Genomic DNA, 19,938 nt, shown 5'->3' with positions numbered 1-19,938 from the left:
TCCCTACGGACTGAGCTACTGCCACCCCCCCCCCCTCAAGTGGGTTTCATAAGACCCTCCCTGCCCATGTTTACCAAAATCAGTGGAGTGGTCCTTTAAATACTTGATATATATTTTTGATACACTTAGTTTTCAGTAAAACACTGAAAAAATACCTAACAGAATGAATATGGATATGATTTAAAATATTTTACAACAAATAAAAGTATCAAGATAATGCTGTGTTTGCTACCTTGAATGTGGTTTGTCGAGAGATTAATACTAAAGACCTTAAATTCCTTGTTATCTCAGGCTGAGTTGGAGTCCAGGGTTACTGTGTCCTCAGAGATTCCAGTCTGGAAGACTGGCTGTGACCTCTTCATAATCCCTCCCACCATGTTCTCCTGTAAGAAAAATAACTAAATAAAAAAATAGCCAAATCAGACCAGAGAAGAACTCCCTGTGCAGCTGTATGCTGTGATTTAATGAGTTCCCACAGTTTGCTCTCTTGAGGCCACAGCTTAAACTGGGAGGATTAGACTTCCTTTGCTGCTCTGCCCAAAGCTCTTTCTCATCATAAACAGTGAATATCAGGATCAAAGTTTTTGGTCGGTGGTGGTAAATGATGGGAGTACAGAAACTGTAGAATTGTTTGTCCCGGGTAGAAATCCCCTTGAGAGGTCACAGAGAAAATAGTGGCAAACAAACCCAGCAGGGCTGCAATGCACTTTTTAAAATACTCATCCTGGAAAAAGAGATCTGTGGTTTGCGACAATGCAACAAATTTTGCTTCCTTTAACACTGTTGAAAACAGATTTTTATTATGCGTATGAGTTGACAGTACAGATAATTTCCAGCTGTTCTCCTTTACTTTTTTCACTTTTTAAATTGTTCAATAACACTTAATGTTTCTATGAACTTTACAAGTCCAAAACAGCAAAAGTATCTTAGCAAGAAAAAAAGAAGAAACCATAGGAGAGGACATTAAAACAGGTTACTGTGGGTTCATTAGCTGCCACCAGTGGGGAAATAGTAATTAAATAAACAGAAACAGAAAAACTTTGTGCAGAAAGTTGTTCTGTGGTTGTCCTCTATTCAACACGAGAGACACAACATCACAACAGGAAATGTTTACCTGATGTCTTTCCAAACCAGACTGAAATATGAAAGCAAAAATCACTGCATGTAGAAAGTTGCTTTTCAGCAAACACACAGAGAAGGAGATAGAAACATAACTGGAACTAGCTTTCTAGCATGAATGGAGGTCCATTTGACAAAACATCTATTTATCTTCTTTTTTCTTAGGAAAATCGTCATATTTACCACACCCAATTGACTCAGTCTTTTAATTTGCTTACTCCTAACTTGGTTAGCAACAGCTGTTGTCTATGACGACCTGATAACAACTTTCCACTGCTAAAGGGTCACCCACAATGATTCATATTTTCCTTTTGTTGAAAGCTGCAGCACCAGCTCTACAGTATATGGTGCCTGGCCCTGGATGTTCTCCAAAATGCTACTGAGAATGATATATCATGCATATCACTTTAGAACGATGTCTGCTATGAATAAACAGTTTTTGTTGAGTTCAGGATTAGTCTTATCATAACATAATAAGATCTTTTTTTTTATCTCAGTCTTACTCAACTGTTTGTATTGCATAGTTTGCAAAAGACAAATAAAGTTACCACATGTACTTGGTTTCCCAGCCTCATTTATTAGAAGATTTACATGGAATTATCTTCACCACAATCTCAGCTGTTCCAGGAACAGAGAGGACTACATCCGAACATACAGTACTTAATGCTGAAGCCTCTCATTATATCTTTACTTATGGCTTTAGTCAAAGATATGTAAAGGAAACAAAACATAAAATATGTAACATAATCTGAAAAAAGGAAAGGTTTGCACACGGTGGAAGAGACTTCTACTGTACCTCTCGCACTTTAAATTCAATTTCTACATTTAATGCAAAATATGTTTAAGCTCAAAAGACATAAACGCCTGTGAGGATTTATTTAAACACAAAGAATAACATTTGAGAAGTTCTGCTGCTTTGTGGGACTTATTATCAACCTGAGGAGAGACACTTCTCTACAGACGTACAAATAGAGGCAAAAAGAGGCAGGTTGTCTCTTGTTTTCTGGGTTTGTTCAACACTAAATATGTAATAACACATACCAATGTTTCCTGTTTTCAAGAGAGAATGTATTATGCAATATATTAACAACCTTTAAATATGTATGTAATTTGTGGGTGCAGGCTATTTTGCAGGCTTCTGGAAGAGTGAGAGATCTATTTTATTTTTCTATTTGTACAGTGTATATATACGTATATTATTTACTGATGGCAACGAGTCACCTTTTGATTCTACAGGAGGTCAGTGTTTTCTACTATAAAGATAGATTCTGGTTGGAATACCGTTCTAAATTTCAGTTGACAACAGTCGGTGTCCTGCCTCTGAATCTCTATGATCGAGGCACTGTGACACCTAGTAACTGTGACTCGCAAGAGCACATCCTGAGAGAAAATGAATACCGTACCTGACTGGCAATGTGCTGTCAACGACAATTTCCCTGGAATAATCAAAATAGTTTTCAGCTATCAAAATATTGAAATTTATGTTCGACACAATCTACCAAAAAAGCTTTGCTGGAATTCATGTAGCCTATTTAACACGCTATGGTTACTGTGCTTTTCTCATTTATTGTCATTATTAGAAAAATAGATTCTGTCAAGAAGTAATGATGAGACTTGAAATAATGTGTGCATGTGTGTCTTTGCATATTCTAGTGAATTATCAGTGAATGGTTGCCGGCAGCAGCTCTGCCTCAGAGGCGAACAGCTCTTTGTAAAGTGGAGGGAAAAGAGAGTGAGCAGTGAGCGGGTAACGCAGACTGAACCAGCGCAGCTTCTCCATGTGCAGACTGCACAGTGAACGCAACACTGCCATCCTCTGGTACAGCTGTAGGAACGACACAGACACAGTCAGACATTCACCCTTTACTACAGTGACAAACACGCAGTTCAAATAATAATATGTATTTGGATAAAATAAATAAAGAGAAAGTATCTGCTCTGTACCTTGTGCATTAGACTTTCTTGGTTGTCTCTGTGTAGAATGTGTGTGAGTCCAAACTCTACGCTTCTTTGCACTCGCTGAACTTTGCCTCTGTCCTCCAAACATGGACGATCTGCACAGGAAGACAAAAAAGCAAAGAGGGATTTATTTTAACACCTTACTGTAAACTCAGATCGTTCAACAGTTGTTCACTGTGGCCAGTTCAAATTACAATGCCTACTAACAGCCACTGGGGGGCAGCAAGGCCATTTGTGTGGAATGGATGGAGAAAACCAGAGGGCCAAATGGCCAAAAAAGGGCAAAAAAGGAAAAGATGCTAAAAGGAGGACTTGTACGTGTATTTGGGCAATATTAATTGAATGTTTTTACAATTGTTTTTACAAATGTTTTGTAATATTGATAAAAAATGTAATTTGCTTAATTTGGACAAAAATGAATAAACTATAGGCTATTTCCAAAATGTTAACTTTTTGGTCTTAAAGATGACCACAGCACCTGACAACATAGACCAGGCTAAATCCTGCAGAACATGAGAAGAAAAACCTGCTTCCAAAAAATGAATGTTGCCTGATGAAGAGATCAAAGCCAGAAATATGTTGCTTATTCTGCAGGTAACCAACTCTGACTACTGTAGCATCTTCACACTTTTATATTTTTCAAAACTGAGGAATAACATGCAACATAATTGAGAGACAGGTGAGGTGATCTTACCTGAGTTGATCAGCACCAGAGCACTGAATAGAGCGATCTGCTGATCTGTGAGCTTTAAAGCACACATACCATGAGCAAAGTCAAACACTGCTGTGATTAAATCCCCACATGCTGCAAGAAAAGAAACCACAGAGCATTGATAAACCACCATATATGCATATATTGTGCTCACTGCACAAATGATATTAAAATTGCCTTTGTGCTTCAGGTTGGAGCAACGTGTAGAGAAATCCTCACCCAAAGACTTGAAGACTTCAGCTCCAGCAAATTTCCCGTCGAAGAAGACGGTGCTGTTCTCGGTGTTGAAGAAGCGGCTCATCCTGACCAAAACCACCTCCATGGAGCCTGAGTGAAGAGGGAAGATAAAGGATTTTTTAAAAGATGGTATAGAGATTAAAAGTATTTTAGCTCGGGATTGAAGGAGACACTGATTTATTGTAAGTGTCAGGTAAACTCACCAGTCTTCAGGAGAGCAATCTGGTCATTCTGACTGAGCATACGGAAGCCTGGGATGTGTTTTGCGAACTCCACAACATACTGCACGGCATCAGTCAGTCGGATGGCGCAGTGCTGCCACATGTCATCCACCGACTGGGAGCGAGAATAAGATTGTTGAACATAATGTTCCAATCCACCAAAAAAAGGGACTTAAACTTGAAGTCATCCCACATAAACAAATCCTCACGTTCTAGTCTACTGATTCAGCGTAGCATGTTTCTGTATAAAATAATATATATTATTATCCTATAAAAATTATAGCATATGTGCTGCTGAAAAGCAAATCTTGGAAGACTAACAAAGTAATTCACTTTAAAATTGAACATCCCGTGTGATCAAAGAGGGAGAAGAAGAGGAGAGGGAAATTATAAACGTTTTCTCAGTTTTCGGTATGATTAGTCAAACGTAGCCTCAGCCTCAAGCCATCTGAAATGGCATGTTTTGTTTTGAGACTGCGTGAGGTCACACAAATGCAAGAGGAGGTTTGAGAACCAAAAAACAGTCATCAGGTTGGCATACTTTGCTCTGGTAGGCTTGGATCTCCTCTCTGCTAAACAGTTTCCATCTGAGAGCCTGCAGCTCCTCCACTCTGTACTTGCTGGTCTCTCTGTGAGAACGCACAATGCTGGCACACAGCTCATCTGCAAAGGAAAAAGAAGCACTTGTAAATATTAAAAATACAACACAACTTTATTCAAGTTTGGCCACATTGTTGTTTGTTCACCTATGCTTCTCAGAGAGTGAGGATAGAGGTTGTAAGGATCCTCCAGGGGACTGTAGGAATGAATCGCCACCAGATCATGAGATGGCTGTCTGGAGTCAAATTCTGACGTGAGGAATAGAGAAGACAAATAAGAAATAAGCAGAAGAGGATGAAAGGAACAGCACACAGTCATGTGTGTACACACATGAGTGCCTCACCTCTTATGTCAGGGTGTCCGCTGTTGTCCCCCCTCTCCTGAGATCTCGATGTGGGAGACACACCTGAGCCTCGGAAGATCATACCCGACACCTGCGTCTCGTTCGGGGAGCACACCAGGTAAGGGTGAACATCAGCGTTGTAGGACAGCAGCTCGGCCCCCCCAGTGAAGGAGTAGGCTGAGGCCATGGGCTGAAGGAGCTGTGGGGAGCGGTCTTGAAGAGCCTTGGTGGGGAAGGACAAGAGAGAATGGGCGTCTCCCTGAAGCTGTTGCTGTTGTTGCTGCTGCTGCTGCTGCTGTCGGTGCCTCTCCACTTCAGCGATCAGAGAGTCCCGCTGACGTTTGGACATCCGTCCGAACTTCACCGCTGAGGAGGACAAAAAATGAACACATAAAAATAACCAAATGCTGTGGATGAAGAATACAGTTTGTGTGTCTGTGTCGGTGTGTTTGAGTCTCACCATCTCTGCTCATGCCCTGGTCTAAGCACTTCTGCAGGCGGCAGTGTTGGCAGCGGTTGCGGCTGGCCCGGTCGATCTGACAGTTGTTCTGCCTGGAGCAGGAGTAGGATACAGTAGGCAGCTGGCTACGCCGGAAAAATCCCTGAGGGGTGGTGAGCATGGCATGGTTAACAGTGCCCGACAGAAACAGGATTTTTGAGGCAGATACAAATATTGATATTTAAGACTTACAACAGTGTAATGATCACACATCATTAGTATGTACAGTACAGTATTCTTTAATACATAAACATATATATATTGACATATTTAAATATAGCCTACACAAACATTTTTTTTAAAGTTTAGCTTATAAAGCTGTGATAAACAAACTATGTTACGGGACATTGTTTCTTAATTAGGCTACCTTAAACATACTTGGCATTTCTATGCTCACATTTCTTGTTACTTATCGGTTATATATAATATATATATGTATATATGTAATATATAGATTAGCTCTTACTATTAGAAGAATAGTTCAACATTTTGGGAATTATGCTCATTTGCTGTATTGCTGAGAGTTAGATGACAAGACTGATACCACTCTCGTCTGTTCAGTGTAAAGCTGGAGCCAGCAACCGGTTAGCTTAGCTTAGGATACCGTCTCAGGAGGGAACAGTTAGCCTGGTTCTGGCAACCAGGAAGAAACTCCAAGAATTAACTTCACCCGGTCAAGAATTAGTCTGACACATAACCCTCCCTAAAACCACACTATGTTGTTGTTGTTGGACTTGTTTTTTTCTTTTTTACAGATTAAGCAAACAATATAACGTGTTGATTAATGACCTTTAGAGGTGCTCGTAGGGTGATTTCCTACATTTCCAGTTTTTTATGCTAAGATAAGCTAACAGGCTTCTAGCTGTAGCTTCATATTGAATGGACAGACATGAGAATGAGAATCAACTCTCTAAAGTGTATTTTCTGCTCCTTTTATACTGATAATTTGTGTGTGTGTGTGTGTGTGTGTGTGTGTGTGTGTGTGTGTGTGTGTGTGTGTGTGTGTGGTGTGTGTGTGTGTGTGTGTGTGTGTACAGTATGTGTTGCATGCTGTCATCTCACCTTGCAGCCCTCACAAGTGATGACTCCATAATGTACTCCAGAGGATTTATCCCCGCAGATCTTACATGGGATAACTTCAATCTGAGCTGAACAAACAGAAATAAAAGTAGTTATTTTAATATTTTCAAATGGAGTCCTCTTCTACTTTCCTCCACACAAGTGCCGCTTCACACTCACTCAGATAATACAATACTGAGCAGGATATGAAAAGCTAAAATGTCTCAATTAAATTAAAACAATACAACAGTTTATGTTCTATGAATAATATTATAGAATGCAATATGTTTTCTGATTCATAAATAATTTCAATATCCAATGGTATATCTTAATCTCTATAGCATACAGCTTCTCACCGTGGAAGTAAAATATCCCACAATGACACAGCATATTTTTACCCAATAAAGTCAACAGGAAAGCGATTCCCACTGTGAGAACTTCAGTCTGCTGTACTTCCCCTTAAACATATATTGATTGTTGAGTGAACCAAAGGTATTTTCCTCTCGAACACCTCTTGCGTTAATAATAAAGAACAAAATAACCACAAAAAATTCTGAGGACGTGGAATATTTGCAAATGGAGAAAGGCGGAGAATACGAAGGTGTCAACCTCAGAGTCCTTTTAAGTGGTTGACTGGCTTCTCTTTCACTGTGACTGTCCCTCTTTCATGTCATTTCTTTCTTTGTGAATCCTTCTCTGTCTCGCTCATAAAGGACACAGCTGCCAGTAATGCACTCTCTCTAACTTCATCACTGCCAGTAACGGCCCACCCCCCTCTTGCCTCCCCCCGGGCCCCTGATCTCTGCAAGCTCTCACGCCCCTCAGTCTTTTGCTTAGTGGCGATTTTTGTCAAAATCTTTTTGATCCATTGAAGTATTAGAAATGTCTAAATCCCTGTGTTGGGGACGGGTGTGAACAGTTGTATAGTAGGCTATGTCCTGACAAACCAATACAATGTTACTGTGTATAATTCACATTATATTATGAATTTAAAAAAACATCTCATTAAATAATGACATACATTCAGGAATAGGAGAGTCACGTATTGTCATATATTCATGCTAGATAATTTCTCCTTTTATCTATTCCTGTCATCTTCTCTCTCTTCCTTCCACAAATGTAGTGAAGATGCGAGACAAGCTCTTACGTTTGATGCTTATATACAGTAGTATTTGCGTTTCCGTGCATAACTGTGTCACCTTTTCTCACGAGTGTGTGTTAGTGTGTCAGTGTGTGCCCTCTTTATCTGGTGCCAGAGGGATCAACGGAAGGCTCCTGAGGAGCACAGCCAGTCTAAGGTGAAATAGAGCTTTTAAATGCACACGTAGAGTACAAGCATGTGCGATGAAGCTAAAATGAGAGATGAAATTGCTGTGGCTGCTGCTGCCAATAGAGGTGATTTATTGACCTCAAGATTCACCATGATAAGGATTAGAGTATTTTATAAATTCACCGAGATAATGACACTGTAAAAGATTATTGACTGGATTATTTGGTTTTAATAAACTCAATAGAAACCTTTTCTGCAAGATAAATATTCTATCATATCATTTAAAGTCATCAGATAAAGTCACTGAGCTGTGATTATGCTTGTATTTCTATCGGTAGTGCAGGATAGGCAGAAAGAACATAAGTGGTCTCTGTATTTTTTCTTTGCTATTTCACTTCTGATTGTCAACCTCAAACAACAGGAAATCCACTGTGACCCACAACCTTTCACTGATCACGCACATAGTCCCACACACAAACACACACAGCAATCACAACGCTTCTCCATCAACTTTCCATACAATCATAAATTTGATCATTCTTTATAAAACAACCTACTGACACAGCACAGTGTCAAAAGCAGAATCAAGTTAATAAATTATCCTTATATTTAGATAAACAAAGCCGATTTTACTATGGTCTCACCTTGTTATCTTCAGCCACAGGCTAAGACCAATCAAACCCAGCATCTCCTAGTGTGTGTGTGTGTGTGTGTGTGTGTGTGTGTGTGTGTGTGTGTGTGTGTGAGTGAGAGAGAGATAAAACACCAAAAAAGAACTAAACCTCCTTTATTTCTTCCATTTGTGTTTTTATTAGTGACAGAGAAGGGGGTTTTGTGGGTGTTTTTTAGCCAATATGGCTGAAAGGCCGTGCTTCTTTTACAAATACACGTAAGTTTAATCTAGAATTTAACTTTTTTTTACTGGCAAATGGTTACCTACAGTATATTGGTTTAGCTTCATGTGGTAGGCCTGCTCAACCCCTCAGCATGACCCAATTAATAAAGTTAAAAATACATTTCTGCCGTAAATCTTATGTGCGTATTTGCTCAATCAGTAATGAAGATTCATTTTGTTTTCCAGTGGACCAAGTAGCACTATTTACTTTAGTTACATTATGTCATTGTTAACAATATCTTTATATTTCCACTGCATTTCAGTAACACCGTACTATATGAAACTAACCATGAACACACCACACACAGCTGCATTACATCTTCATACTGAAGAGAGACCAGCCATTTACACAAAACAACTGATCAACTAGATGTCAATTGTTCATCCTAAAATCAATGCATTATGTGCGAGATGATGTTAAGAAGTAAAGATGTTTGAGTTCAGTAGTGCAGTGGTGGAAATGTTCTGGTTTGGGTTGTCAAAATAAAAAAATGCCACCTCCCACGCTTCCTCATACAAAGTATACCAGGACACTGCTGTACAGAGATGGACTGATTTACATCTTTTGATCAGGTTTTAGAATGATCAATGAAAGACGAAGAACATTTTGTCAGAGTTGTCGTACAAACAACGGAAGCTTCCGTGTATAACGGCAAACAGACACTTTGAAACATTCAAGGTGTTATAACTTCCTGCTGAACGCTGGACAATAAATTTGGTTCTCAATTTTTTTAAGTCTTGTCAAGCTTGATGACAAGACAAAGTACAGAGTACTACCTCCTAATGTGAGAAATCACAGAACAAGCTTGAAAAGGTGGAAAAAAGTGTCATCAATATGTATCAATTAAAAGATACAGAGGAAATCAGATAAAAAGAAAAGAAAATTTAAGGAACGTTTTGATTTCTGAATTACAACCTAGAAAGAGTTTATTTCAGTTTGCGGTGTCTGTGTCTGTGTGCGTGTCTGTGTGTGTGTGTGTGTGTGTGTGTGTTTTTGCCACTTAAAATTTCAGTCACAGCCTAAAACCACCTGTCAGCAGTCTGGTCTTTGCACTGTAAACGGACAAAAAAACTAAACTTTCCTTTGACGCAAGAATGAGTGCAAACAAAGTTTGTATGCACACACACCACACACACACACACACACACACACACACACACACACACACACACACACACACACAGACTAACAAACAAACAAATTATGATCTTTTTATTTATCAACAACACCACAGTAAGTTGAATGTTTTTATAACTTGCATAAAATAATTTAAATCATAATTATTGTCATTATTATTGATAATTAAGAAGGCTTTTTTGTTGGTGTCGCAATCTACTGTAATATATAAAAATAATGCTTTAAAGATTTAAATTTTAGTGACTTGCTGAGGCAAGATGTTGGCATCATTCATCATCACTTAGGTACTACCAAGACCACACTAGATATTGTATTGCATCAAAATGCATATGGGGAAGAAAGTAAATTGTGATATCTTGGTAAGTAACAAAATATTTAAATACTATTAATATGTAATGCATTCTTTTCTCATTACAAATACAGTAAATTTAAGGTAAATGTCATCACAAATTCAGCTTTAGATTCATTGACCCTGCCGTGCAGTGCAGAAAAAAACCTTTAAAAGCTCTAAAGATTACTTACTGAAACAAAATTGAAATATTCCTGTCCAAATGATTTTCCTTTACACGAAATGCTTTAGGAATATCTCAATCCTAACTGTAACTTGTAAATAAAGATCTAAGACAAAACCTAAAAATAGAGAAACAAATAGAAAGAAACATAACTATTTATCATCAGATTGAATAAAGGTTAAGAGATAAGAGGTATTTCATCCCACCCTTCTGTATTAATATATTGTTACTACACATTTCTGGTTACATATATTTTAATGCTGACTGCAGGTCTACCGCTCTTTATGTTTTTGAATCAAACTGTGTTGGCTGTAACATAAATGTGAGAACTCAGTAGGAGTTTCATTCATTATTTGAAGACAATAACATAGTGAGAACAACTGCCTACAGTAAGTTATCTGAGAAAAACGAAATTGTCAAAGCTGATCTGAACACCCATTAGCATCAGATTTACCATATTTTACTTTGAAGCTGAACTTGGGGGGGTGTTGAGCGGTAATGTTTTGACAGTAGCAAAGGGTGAATCAGCTCAAGTGCTATATTTCTTTTACCATATTTTGGGGGGGAATGTGTCACCTGCGATTTTGATGTTAGCTTTGATCTAAAGCCAACCGCTTTTGCTGCTTTGGAAGTGCAGAGGAACAAGGAAATCCTTTTTGATAAAGAAACTGTGTAAGAATGTACACAGGAATCTCCCGAACACAACAACAAAGCCATACAGAATGTGTGTGTGCGAAAATTCAGACTGCATGAAGTGAGTGTGTAACATCAGCGAATTAGATAATGAAATGTTTACTGCTTAATTGAACACACAAAAAGTCATATTGTCAGCAATGGGAGCCTTCTTTTCTCTTTTTCATGCACACAGTATCCACACACAGCTGCACGGCTGAGATATGCTATATCTAGGCGCCATCTAAAAACACCTGCGGATCCGTGTGTGCTTCTACATCTATATGTATGTGTGTGTGTGTGTGTTGTGTGTGTGTGTGTGTGTGTGTGGTGTGTGTGTGTGTGTGTTTGCTCGCTTGCATGTTGCAATAGAGAAAGACTGTGTAAGCAAATTGCATTGAAAAGAATAATCATTTCTCTTCATCTGTCTCTTCTTCGCTTCTAGGTGTTGTGTGTGAGTTTACTTTGTAAAGGAAATCACATCTTTTAATCATTTTCATTATCACATTTTTACAATAATATCAGCATTTCCTCTGCATCCTGTCTACTGTATGTGTGTGAAGTCAGTCCATTCAAACTGATGCACTGTGGTTGTGAAGCATCCTGTTTTCCTGTCACTCTTGTTTTAAAGTATTCTGTGGAAGTGTTTGCAGGTATGAAATTTGTTTCAAAACGAATACATTTTAACTTTTTGTTCTTCTTATCTTGTTCATGTGGGAGGCAGAGAGGGAAGAAATATCTGAGACATGATTCAAATCTTATCTATCAAAGAGAGCTCAGAATTGAGTCATGTTACCAAACCCTAAAACTGAAACACATATATTGATGTGAACATACCCAACAGTCCGCCAGTCTTGAACTCTGGAGAAACCCAATAAAGTTTCAAAACAAATATGAACATCTGCGTTCATTGGGTGTGCTTTAAACTGTATGGACACGCGTGTGTGTATGTGATCTGTTACAGAGCTACTTAAAATATGGTTGATTAAAGCTTAAACATCAAATACATGTTTAAATCAACTTCAGGGTTTCCCTGTGCGACCCAATATTAATGAAAAGTGGAAAAAGCTTCATCACATAGCATGATAAAGTAAAAAAAAAAGATTTGACGTGTTTGAACCCACAGGTGTCTAAGTGCATGAATACAGTTAGTTCAGATTTGATTTTAAACCTAAACATGACTGACATTAGACATCTTTATAACTACATAGTGCATCAGAAGCATCAGGTTGCACTAATCACTTTCGATAAACTATAAAATCAGGATCGAAGAGAAGCTTTGATGAGTAAAAAGCATGTATTTAAAGTAATTGATAACACATCTTTGATTGAACTGCCCACACATACATACACACATACACACACACATACACACACGCTCTCACACACACACACACACACACACACTAAAGAACTTCATCCCTACCTCGCATCATCCTCCACTTGTCTCGACGTTTGTCCCACTTTCACAAACTCACTTGTCCTCTCACTTTGTCTAACAATACGCTTTCTTTTTAAACACTTTTTTCACACCATCTATTCTTTCAATCTGTCTTCTTTTTCCGTTCGTCCTTTAGCAAGCCGGGTCAGGTGCTCCCTGCAACTTCAGCACACATATTCAGACTTTTGAGTGTCAGTCACCGCCTCACCTTCCTTGTTAGCGTGTGAGTGTGTGCGTGTAAGTGTGTGTGTGTGTGTGTGTGTGAGAGTGAGAGAGAGAGAGAGGAGAAAGAGACAAAGAAAGGGGGGGACTGTCCCCTGCCCTGGCTTCTTTTTCAAGGTACTTTTTCCTTTTACCTTTGTTGTTATCCTTCTCCCCCTCACTATACACGTTTAAAATAAATAGTGTTTTATAGTGTCTGGCACCTTTAAGACTCTCCCTGAGAATTTAAATCAAACCATTTTCAACAGGAATACCTGCGGATCCAGTAAAACATGTAAGTTAAAGAAGAATTTCAGTAAAGTAAAATTGTATTTATTCTCAAACTCACACTTAAGATTTGAATTTGTATTTTTTATGCTTTCCGGCCGAAGCTTATGATGGACATGGGTGTTTCAAGAAAGGTATTGAGATATTTTACTTGAGTAAAAGTATCAATACCACACAACTAAATGATTCTCTTTTCAGGTTAACGTTCAAAACGTTCAAAAGTATTGCAGGCATGTATCCAAAAAAGAATGAGGGTTATACCCTATTACGGGGGGAATTATTATGTGCATAATCTAAAAGGGTTTAGGGGTACATTTTAAAGAAAAGCGCTTTTAAAAATTTTGGGCCAGCTGGACGAGGTGGAGGAAAAATTTTTTAAACAAAGTTATAATTTTAATCTAAAAACAATACATCACCCTTTTTCATAGTAATTGTTTTCAGAAAGGTAGAGCAGATCCCCGGTTAAAATTTTGAAAGGGGGGTTAAAACAATAAAGGGGCGGGAAAAGGGAAAAAACTCAATTTAAAAAGGTACAAGTACCTCGAAATTAATTTAATTTATTATTTGTACTTTGTATACTTGAAATTTTTCTCCCTCCACAACCTCCATCTATGGGCCCCTAAATGATGCCCCAAAAAAACAAAAGTTTCACCATGACGTCATCTAAACCCCCCCCACCCCACCCCCTTGAAGAAAAATCCAACAGGATTTTCCACTCTTTGGGTTTTTAAAAACATGTGCTCTTACCCCAACAAGCACCGATCAAAAAAACGGTTTTATTTAAGCCCAAATTTGTTTATATAACACCCCCTAACAAAAGGTTTGGGCGGGTTTTCCCAAACATGAAAAAACCCAACCCAGGGGTGCTAAAGGTGGAAAAAAGTTTTAAACCCAAAAAGGGAAGGGTTAAAAAAAGACGAGAGTTATGTGTCACCCTGCTTTAGATCCCAAAGGGTTTCCCACAGCCTAGTAGTTGGTATTTTTCTCAACCCGGGTGTGGGGTGTGTGTGGTGTGTGTGTGTGTGTGTGTGTGTGTGGTTTTATAAAGGGGGGGGCAGCCAGGTGACCACCCAGCTCCCAACTGGGGTTGCTAAGGGAAAAAAACTCCACCCGACACCACGGGGTGGGGGTTTGCGGTTTTGCTATACAGGGAATTGGTATTTTTCACGAACTATCCCCCAAAATGCATGCAAAATTTTCTAGCAAAAAACCAAGGTCTTTCCCACACACACCCCATTCCCCAAAAATTTTTCCATGGGGAAATTTACCAAATGATTTCTTTTTGGCCCAGGTCCTCCTGCCCAAGGGAACAAAAAAGTTAGTTTTATGTAATCTAAGGTTTAACAAGCGGTACTACATATTGAGCACCCCGGTAATATTTGAGAAACAGAACAGCCGGGTGCTAAAAAGTTTTTTTAAATTTAAAACGGGTTTTAAACCCCCCAAACTAAAAACCAGCACAAAACAGCACACTGGTGTCTGGGAAATTTTTTGTTTTCTGCCAGTTTGGGGAAAAGGCTAAGTACTTTACGCAAATACTTTTTTAATTGTATTTTACTGAAGTTTTTGGAATTTATTTCTGCCCCGTTAAATTCAAAAATCATTTTTCACAGATAAATGTACTATACTAAACAATCACAAAAACACCAACTACAACCTGAAAGTACCGCTTACGGGTTAAGGCATCAATAACAACGGTTTAATTATATAATATAACAGTTAGAGGGGGTGTTCTGCATAATAAAGACTTTTTTTTTTTTATTGTGTTGCAAATACTTCTGCTACTTTAGTAAAATTTTAAATACATGACTTTTACTTAATTTTGTATTGCTAATTTTACCGGTAAATGCAGGTAACAGTGGTGAAAATAAATATTCAGATCATTTATCTGAATAATTCTTTCCATCACTGAAACCTGCACAGTAGCAGTGTTAGTTTGGCAGTAAAATATAATTCTTACAATAGTTTAACTTATTGGAATGGTGAAATGTAGCAAAACCTATCAAATACGCACATGACCATCTAACTATGTGACATCGTGAAAATGAAATGCAAAGGGTTGGTTTTTCATCAAGGGATTAAATAAAACTAGTATGAAATGTAACAGAAACTAACCCGGGGTTCAAGTTACAGATTCAGCTGTGATAAACTTTTCATTGTCAAATCCTGGATGGCAGTTTGGTGCAGGGTTTCAGTATTTTTTTCCAATGTACAAAGGCCTAAGGACAGATAAGAAGCCTCACTGATAATAGAGAGGTAGAATTAGAGGATTCCTATTTACACTGCTGTGTGTCTATGTTTGTGTGACTCTATGGCGCGCGCACACACACACAACAGATAAAGGCAGAGGAAGGTGGGTGTCTGTGAAGCAATAGGTCCTATTTTTTGTCTGCCTGTTTGACCACAATTGTGAGAAAGTCTGAATTGCAGTGTGAGTAAACACACGGAGGGTCGATTCTGAAACAGGGGGTTTATTTATGGACGTGTGTGTGTGTGTGTGTGTGTGTGTGTGTGTGTGTGTGTGTGTGTGTGTGTGTGTGTGTGTGTGTGTGTGTGTGTGTGTGTGTGCATGTGTGTGTGTGTGTGTGCGTGTGCTGTGTGTGTGCGTATGTGTGCGTGTGTCTGTGTGAGACAGAGAGTTTTGAAGGCAGGGGAGATAAGTATCAATGGAAGACATATAGGTAGCTGGTCTTTGTCTGGTGCCAGATCAGGCCCTCTGTGGTTTCCACTGTTTTCCTCCCATCATCAAATCAGTTTTGCTTCATAAGCAGAAAGCATGGAATGAAAGCAGAGCAGTGCAGTGCATGCACACATGGAAAATGTAAAGAAATGTCTACACTAACTGAGCAAATGTTTGAAGCGGATTGCTTAAAAAAATCATACTTTTTGGGGCTAAATAAAAGGATAGGCTATATTTCCAATTGAGAGCAATGCATTTTTATTCTTTGTTATCATTTTAAATAACATAAGCATTGCACATTTATATGGTTTCAGCAAGTAGTGTGATGAGTGACTGTCTTTTTTTTCATGAGTCAGTTCCCTAAAATATATTAAGATCATTTGTAAATTGTTCTTTATATAATTACCAAATTACTGCACTCCCACTTAAAAGATTAAAGCAGTATGTTGTTTGTGCTTTGCTAAATCCCATACAGAAATGAATGAGCAAGGTTAAATAATTGAAAGTTACCTGCAACATACTGACTTTCGGGCTACGCAATTGTCTTTTCAGAAATGTGGTATTATTATTTAATTTTGACTTATTGATCTCTACGCCAAATGGAATAATGGTTTGCAGTCTGTGTTTAATGGCATGGGTAAAAAAAACTAATGTAATGGCCAAAGTCAGCTTTTGTACAGACTAAATGTGACACAGCATGCACCCATTTAGAAAGACACACCTGTCAACAAGGCCACACACACACACACACACACACACACACACACACACACACGGCTACATGATTACAGGGGCACAAACATTAACACCACTTAATCAGTCAAAAAATCTCCCTAACATCTCTACACTCTGACATCTAAGCTGACTGCTGAAGTGACAGTTGCTGCGTTACATAACAGCAGTGAAGCTACTCTCTGAACCCAGAGAGTAGGCCGATAACTTTGCCTGAATATAAACCATGAGCCATACAGCACAGAAAAGACACAAAACATAAATATAATAAAGCCAGATTAGCTACTTTATTACCTTCTCATTACTCTTTCATGTCAAAGTAACATAATGTAGTGTAAGAGAAGTCACAAAGGCAGATGGTGTTTTAAGTCTCTGATGGTTGGGATAACTAGTTCAAAAGTAAAACAGATCAATATATAATAACAACATATTGAATATGTAATACAAAAAACACATGTATACATTTAGACCTGATAGGTAGGTTTGGATGTTGCTCAGGGTAACATCAGGTTCATGAATCATGAAGATGTCATAAATGCAGCTTAGCAGTGACCCCTAACAACCCCAAAAAATCCATGAATATCAATCCTACAATCCACTGGCAGTTAGTGGAGAAGACTAAATTTGGGGCAAAATGTATTTTTGCTAGAAAAAAAAAAAAAATTAGTTGTGATATAATAAAAGTGTGACAAACGTCACAGGCCAACATGTGTTTGTCACATTAAAACGTTTGTCACATTAGAAAGGTCAAACCGGTTGTGAATTTACGAACTGAAAGTATTTTTGCTCCATATATTAATTTGAATTAAGCTGCAAGAAATTAGCAGACAGACGAAGAGGCCTTGCATGCTGGAAATCACTTTAGTTTACAGAAAGATTCTACTGTGTTACTATTGTGATACAGATAATATGTTCACAAATTACTGCGGAATAACATATAAAGTATATGGAGAAGAGGATTGGACCCACAATAAATCCCTGAGGGACGCCACAGACAGTTTGTAAACAAATATGAACAGGAGCAGAGTTTTACCTATAAAGGCAGGAGGAAATGCAATGTGGAGCAGTACCAGAGACTTAAACCCAGCGCTCGAGAAAAATGAGAAGACACCCACAACAGCCACTAAAACCAAGACACTCATCACCTTAAGAAGAGCCATCTCAGCAGTATCAAAAACTGTACAACCACACTGAAACTCCACTTTGACCAGACTGAAACACCATTACAGCAGTTCCACGAGCTATTAAGTTAGCTGATGTTGTTCTTTTACAAAAACCTTTAACCCCTTAATCCTTACACCTAATGTAGCTTTTATGGCGTTCTTTTTTGGTATTATTATTATTTGGTATATTTGGGCATCTTCATAAGAATTTAAGATTCTGTGGGTTTGATTAATATTTGGCTGCACAGCATGAGCTGACCCAAGGCAAGGTAGTGAGGTTGAAATAGTTTAATAACAATTGTGGTATGACAAAAAGACTAACCTGTGTTTCCTTACAAAATTGGGTATATGATTACATTTCAATTAAAAATGTCAAATATCTACCACTTGAAAATGTATCACTTTGGACCATAGCTGTGTATATATTTGACTCATAATTTAAATTCAGTTTTGCGCTTGTCCTCTCTGTTAATCTCTGTATTTGTACTATAGTACCCCTAAGTCAAAATACATCACTTAATTTAAACAAAATGGGTGGAATGTAAGCATAAGCAATCAAAACTATCTGCAATGCTCCGTATCACTGACGTTGGTCCGTTTAAGTAAAATCTAAAATGCAGGACTTAGAGTTGTAATAGAGTATCATTCAACTGTGATCTTGTTACTATTACGTGAGTAAATGGTATAGATGTTGTTCTATCACTTTAAATAAAGACACTTTATTCTGTTCACTGCACTTACATTAGTGAAGCAATGCAGGTAAACTCTAGCAAATTGTGTTGCCATGATATGAGAGTATAAAGGTGTGTAGTGGGTCTCTGTGGGAGAAAAGGTGTCTTGTCTCAAGTGCCAACAGTTTGATTTCAGCCAGGGAGAGGCTTTGAATAGTAAAGCATTGACCAAAAACAGAGGCAAAAATAAGAACTAATCCCCGAGGATTACTCAGGCTTACTGCCATTCTTACCCACTCACAGCACCTTAACCACACTCAAGTGAGAGGGATGAGGAGGGTTAAAGATGGATGAGAGTGGAGGAAAAGAAGATAACAGTGAACACAGTGACAGGAAAGATAGAAACTGAGAGTCAGTCGGTGCAGGAAAGGTGATCAGAGTGAGATAAAGAGTAGGAAGGAGGAGATAGATGTGGGTGGGAGTGTGCAAAGAATGGCATGCTGGCAGATAATGTTTGCTTTGTGTAAGATAGAGGGACATAAAGATACAAAATAACACTTTAGAATGTAAACATGAGAATAAAACTCAGCTAAAACAAGTTGCATGCTACATGCAAAGGCATTGCAGTTTAAGCAGCCCACACATGCTGCAGAATAAAACCTCAGTGATGGATCCTCTTACCTCTTTTAATGGGGTTGTCAGCGGGGGGCACGTCGGGCTCCTCATATTCCATAACTCTTCTGTCAAAACAGTGGGTGGCCCTACACACTTTCAAACAAACACAGATACCGCAGACGCCTGCCAAGTCAGTCGGTTTTGAACTCCACCTGCCGCCATTTGACTCGGACGATAACGTGACAAAACTCGAGCTCCTACTACCTGTTGGTTGTTCTAGCGCCCGGGCCGGCGCAGGCATTTGAAAACATGCACTGCCATTTCGCCTTCTTTTCTCTCATTACAGCGGGTCCCAAAACTCGTTCGTCATCTTCTTACCCCTCTCTGTCAGCGGCCCTTTATTCAGCAGTACACCTCCTCTTGTGTGGTTGTTTTGAAATAAATTAATTCCCCCCGAGGCAGCAGCAGCAGAGAGGAGAGAGTGCAGCTGGACCGGCCGGCCGTTCACAAGCCTTGCGCCCCCCCCCCCCCCCACCGGACTCTCTGTGCGCCCTGGCCGTCCCAGGCTGGAGAGAGTTATGTCACCGGCTGTTACGTAATAGCAGCGGATCGAGTTTTGCTTTGTAGTGCTCAGTTGAGAAATATAATCCCATGTTGCTGCCACAAATTTCCGCCACGATAATGGAAAAACACAATGTATAGAAGACATTACATTTCAGTAAATGTAAAGGCCTTTTACTTCACATTAAAGGGGGGGGGGCGGGTGGAATCATACAATTATTAATTTGGAATGAAAATCATTCAATTTGATCTTCATATGCCGGTATAGTGTCTTGTAAAGACCACCTTCAGTGCTCTGTACATGCAGTGGGCTATTTGTAGAGAGTTATCATTTTATCTGAGGGAGGACA

General features: G+C 38.8%; 1 protein-coding gene across 4 annotated transcripts; it reads right to left on the bottom strand.

The window, feature by feature from the left end:
- Positions 1 to 1,673: 1,673 nt before the first annotated feature.
- rorc (RAR-related orphan receptor C) lies at positions 1,674 to 19,577 on the bottom strand. 4 transcript variants are annotated; one of them, XM_032518975.1, is made up of 12 exons: positions 19,288 to 19,577; positions 19,094 to 19,182; positions 6,753 to 6,838; positions 5,652 to 5,793; positions 5,192 to 5,557; positions 4,995 to 5,096; positions 4,790 to 4,911; positions 4,231 to 4,363; positions 4,010 to 4,117; positions 3,773 to 3,883; positions 3,064 to 3,173; positions 1,674 to 2,944 (listed from the first exon to the last, which is right to left on the bottom strand). In XM_032518975.1, the coding sequence occupies exons 1-12, from the start codon at positions 19,326 to 19,328 to the stop codon at positions 2,780 to 2,782; spliced, it is 1,575 nt and encodes a 524-aa protein (XP_032374866.1). In that variant the 5' UTR covers positions 19,329 to 19,577; the 3' UTR covers positions 1,674 to 2,779. The 4 variants fall into 4 exon arrangements, with proteins under 4 accessions (XP_032374866.1, XP_032374864.1, XP_032374863.1 ...); XM_032518973.1 differs by having other exon boundaries at positions 19,094 to 19,210; positions 19,292 to 19,577; XM_032518972.1 differs by having other exon boundaries at positions 19,094 to 19,577.
- Positions 19,578 to 19,938: the final 361 nt, after the last annotated feature.

Source organism: Etheostoma spectabile, chromosome 6 (genome assembly GCF_008692095.1).
Source record: "Etheostoma spectabile isolate EspeVRDwgs_2016 chromosome 6, UIUC_Espe_1.0, whole genome shotgun sequence".
Classification (NCBI taxonomy): Eukaryota; Metazoa; Chordata; class Actinopteri; order Perciformes; family Percidae; genus Etheostoma; species Etheostoma spectabile.
This window is presented reverse-complemented; position numbering and strand designations above follow the sequence as displayed.

Bases quoted from the DNA above. Each gene is read 5' to 3' on its own strand.
- rorc (XM_032518972.1), bottom strand. From the start codon at position 19,328: ATGCCTGCGCCGGCCCGGGCGCTAGAACAACCAACAGGTAGTAGGAGC. The intron at 4,364-4,789 runs GTATGCCAACCT...TCTCGCTCCCAG, and splicing joins TCCAAGCCTACCAGAGCAAA to TCGGTGGATGACATGTGGCA. The intron at 3,174-3,772 runs GTAAGATCACCT...CTTCCTGTGCAG, and splicing joins TCTGGTGCTGATCAACTCAG to ATCGTCCATGTTTGGAGGAC.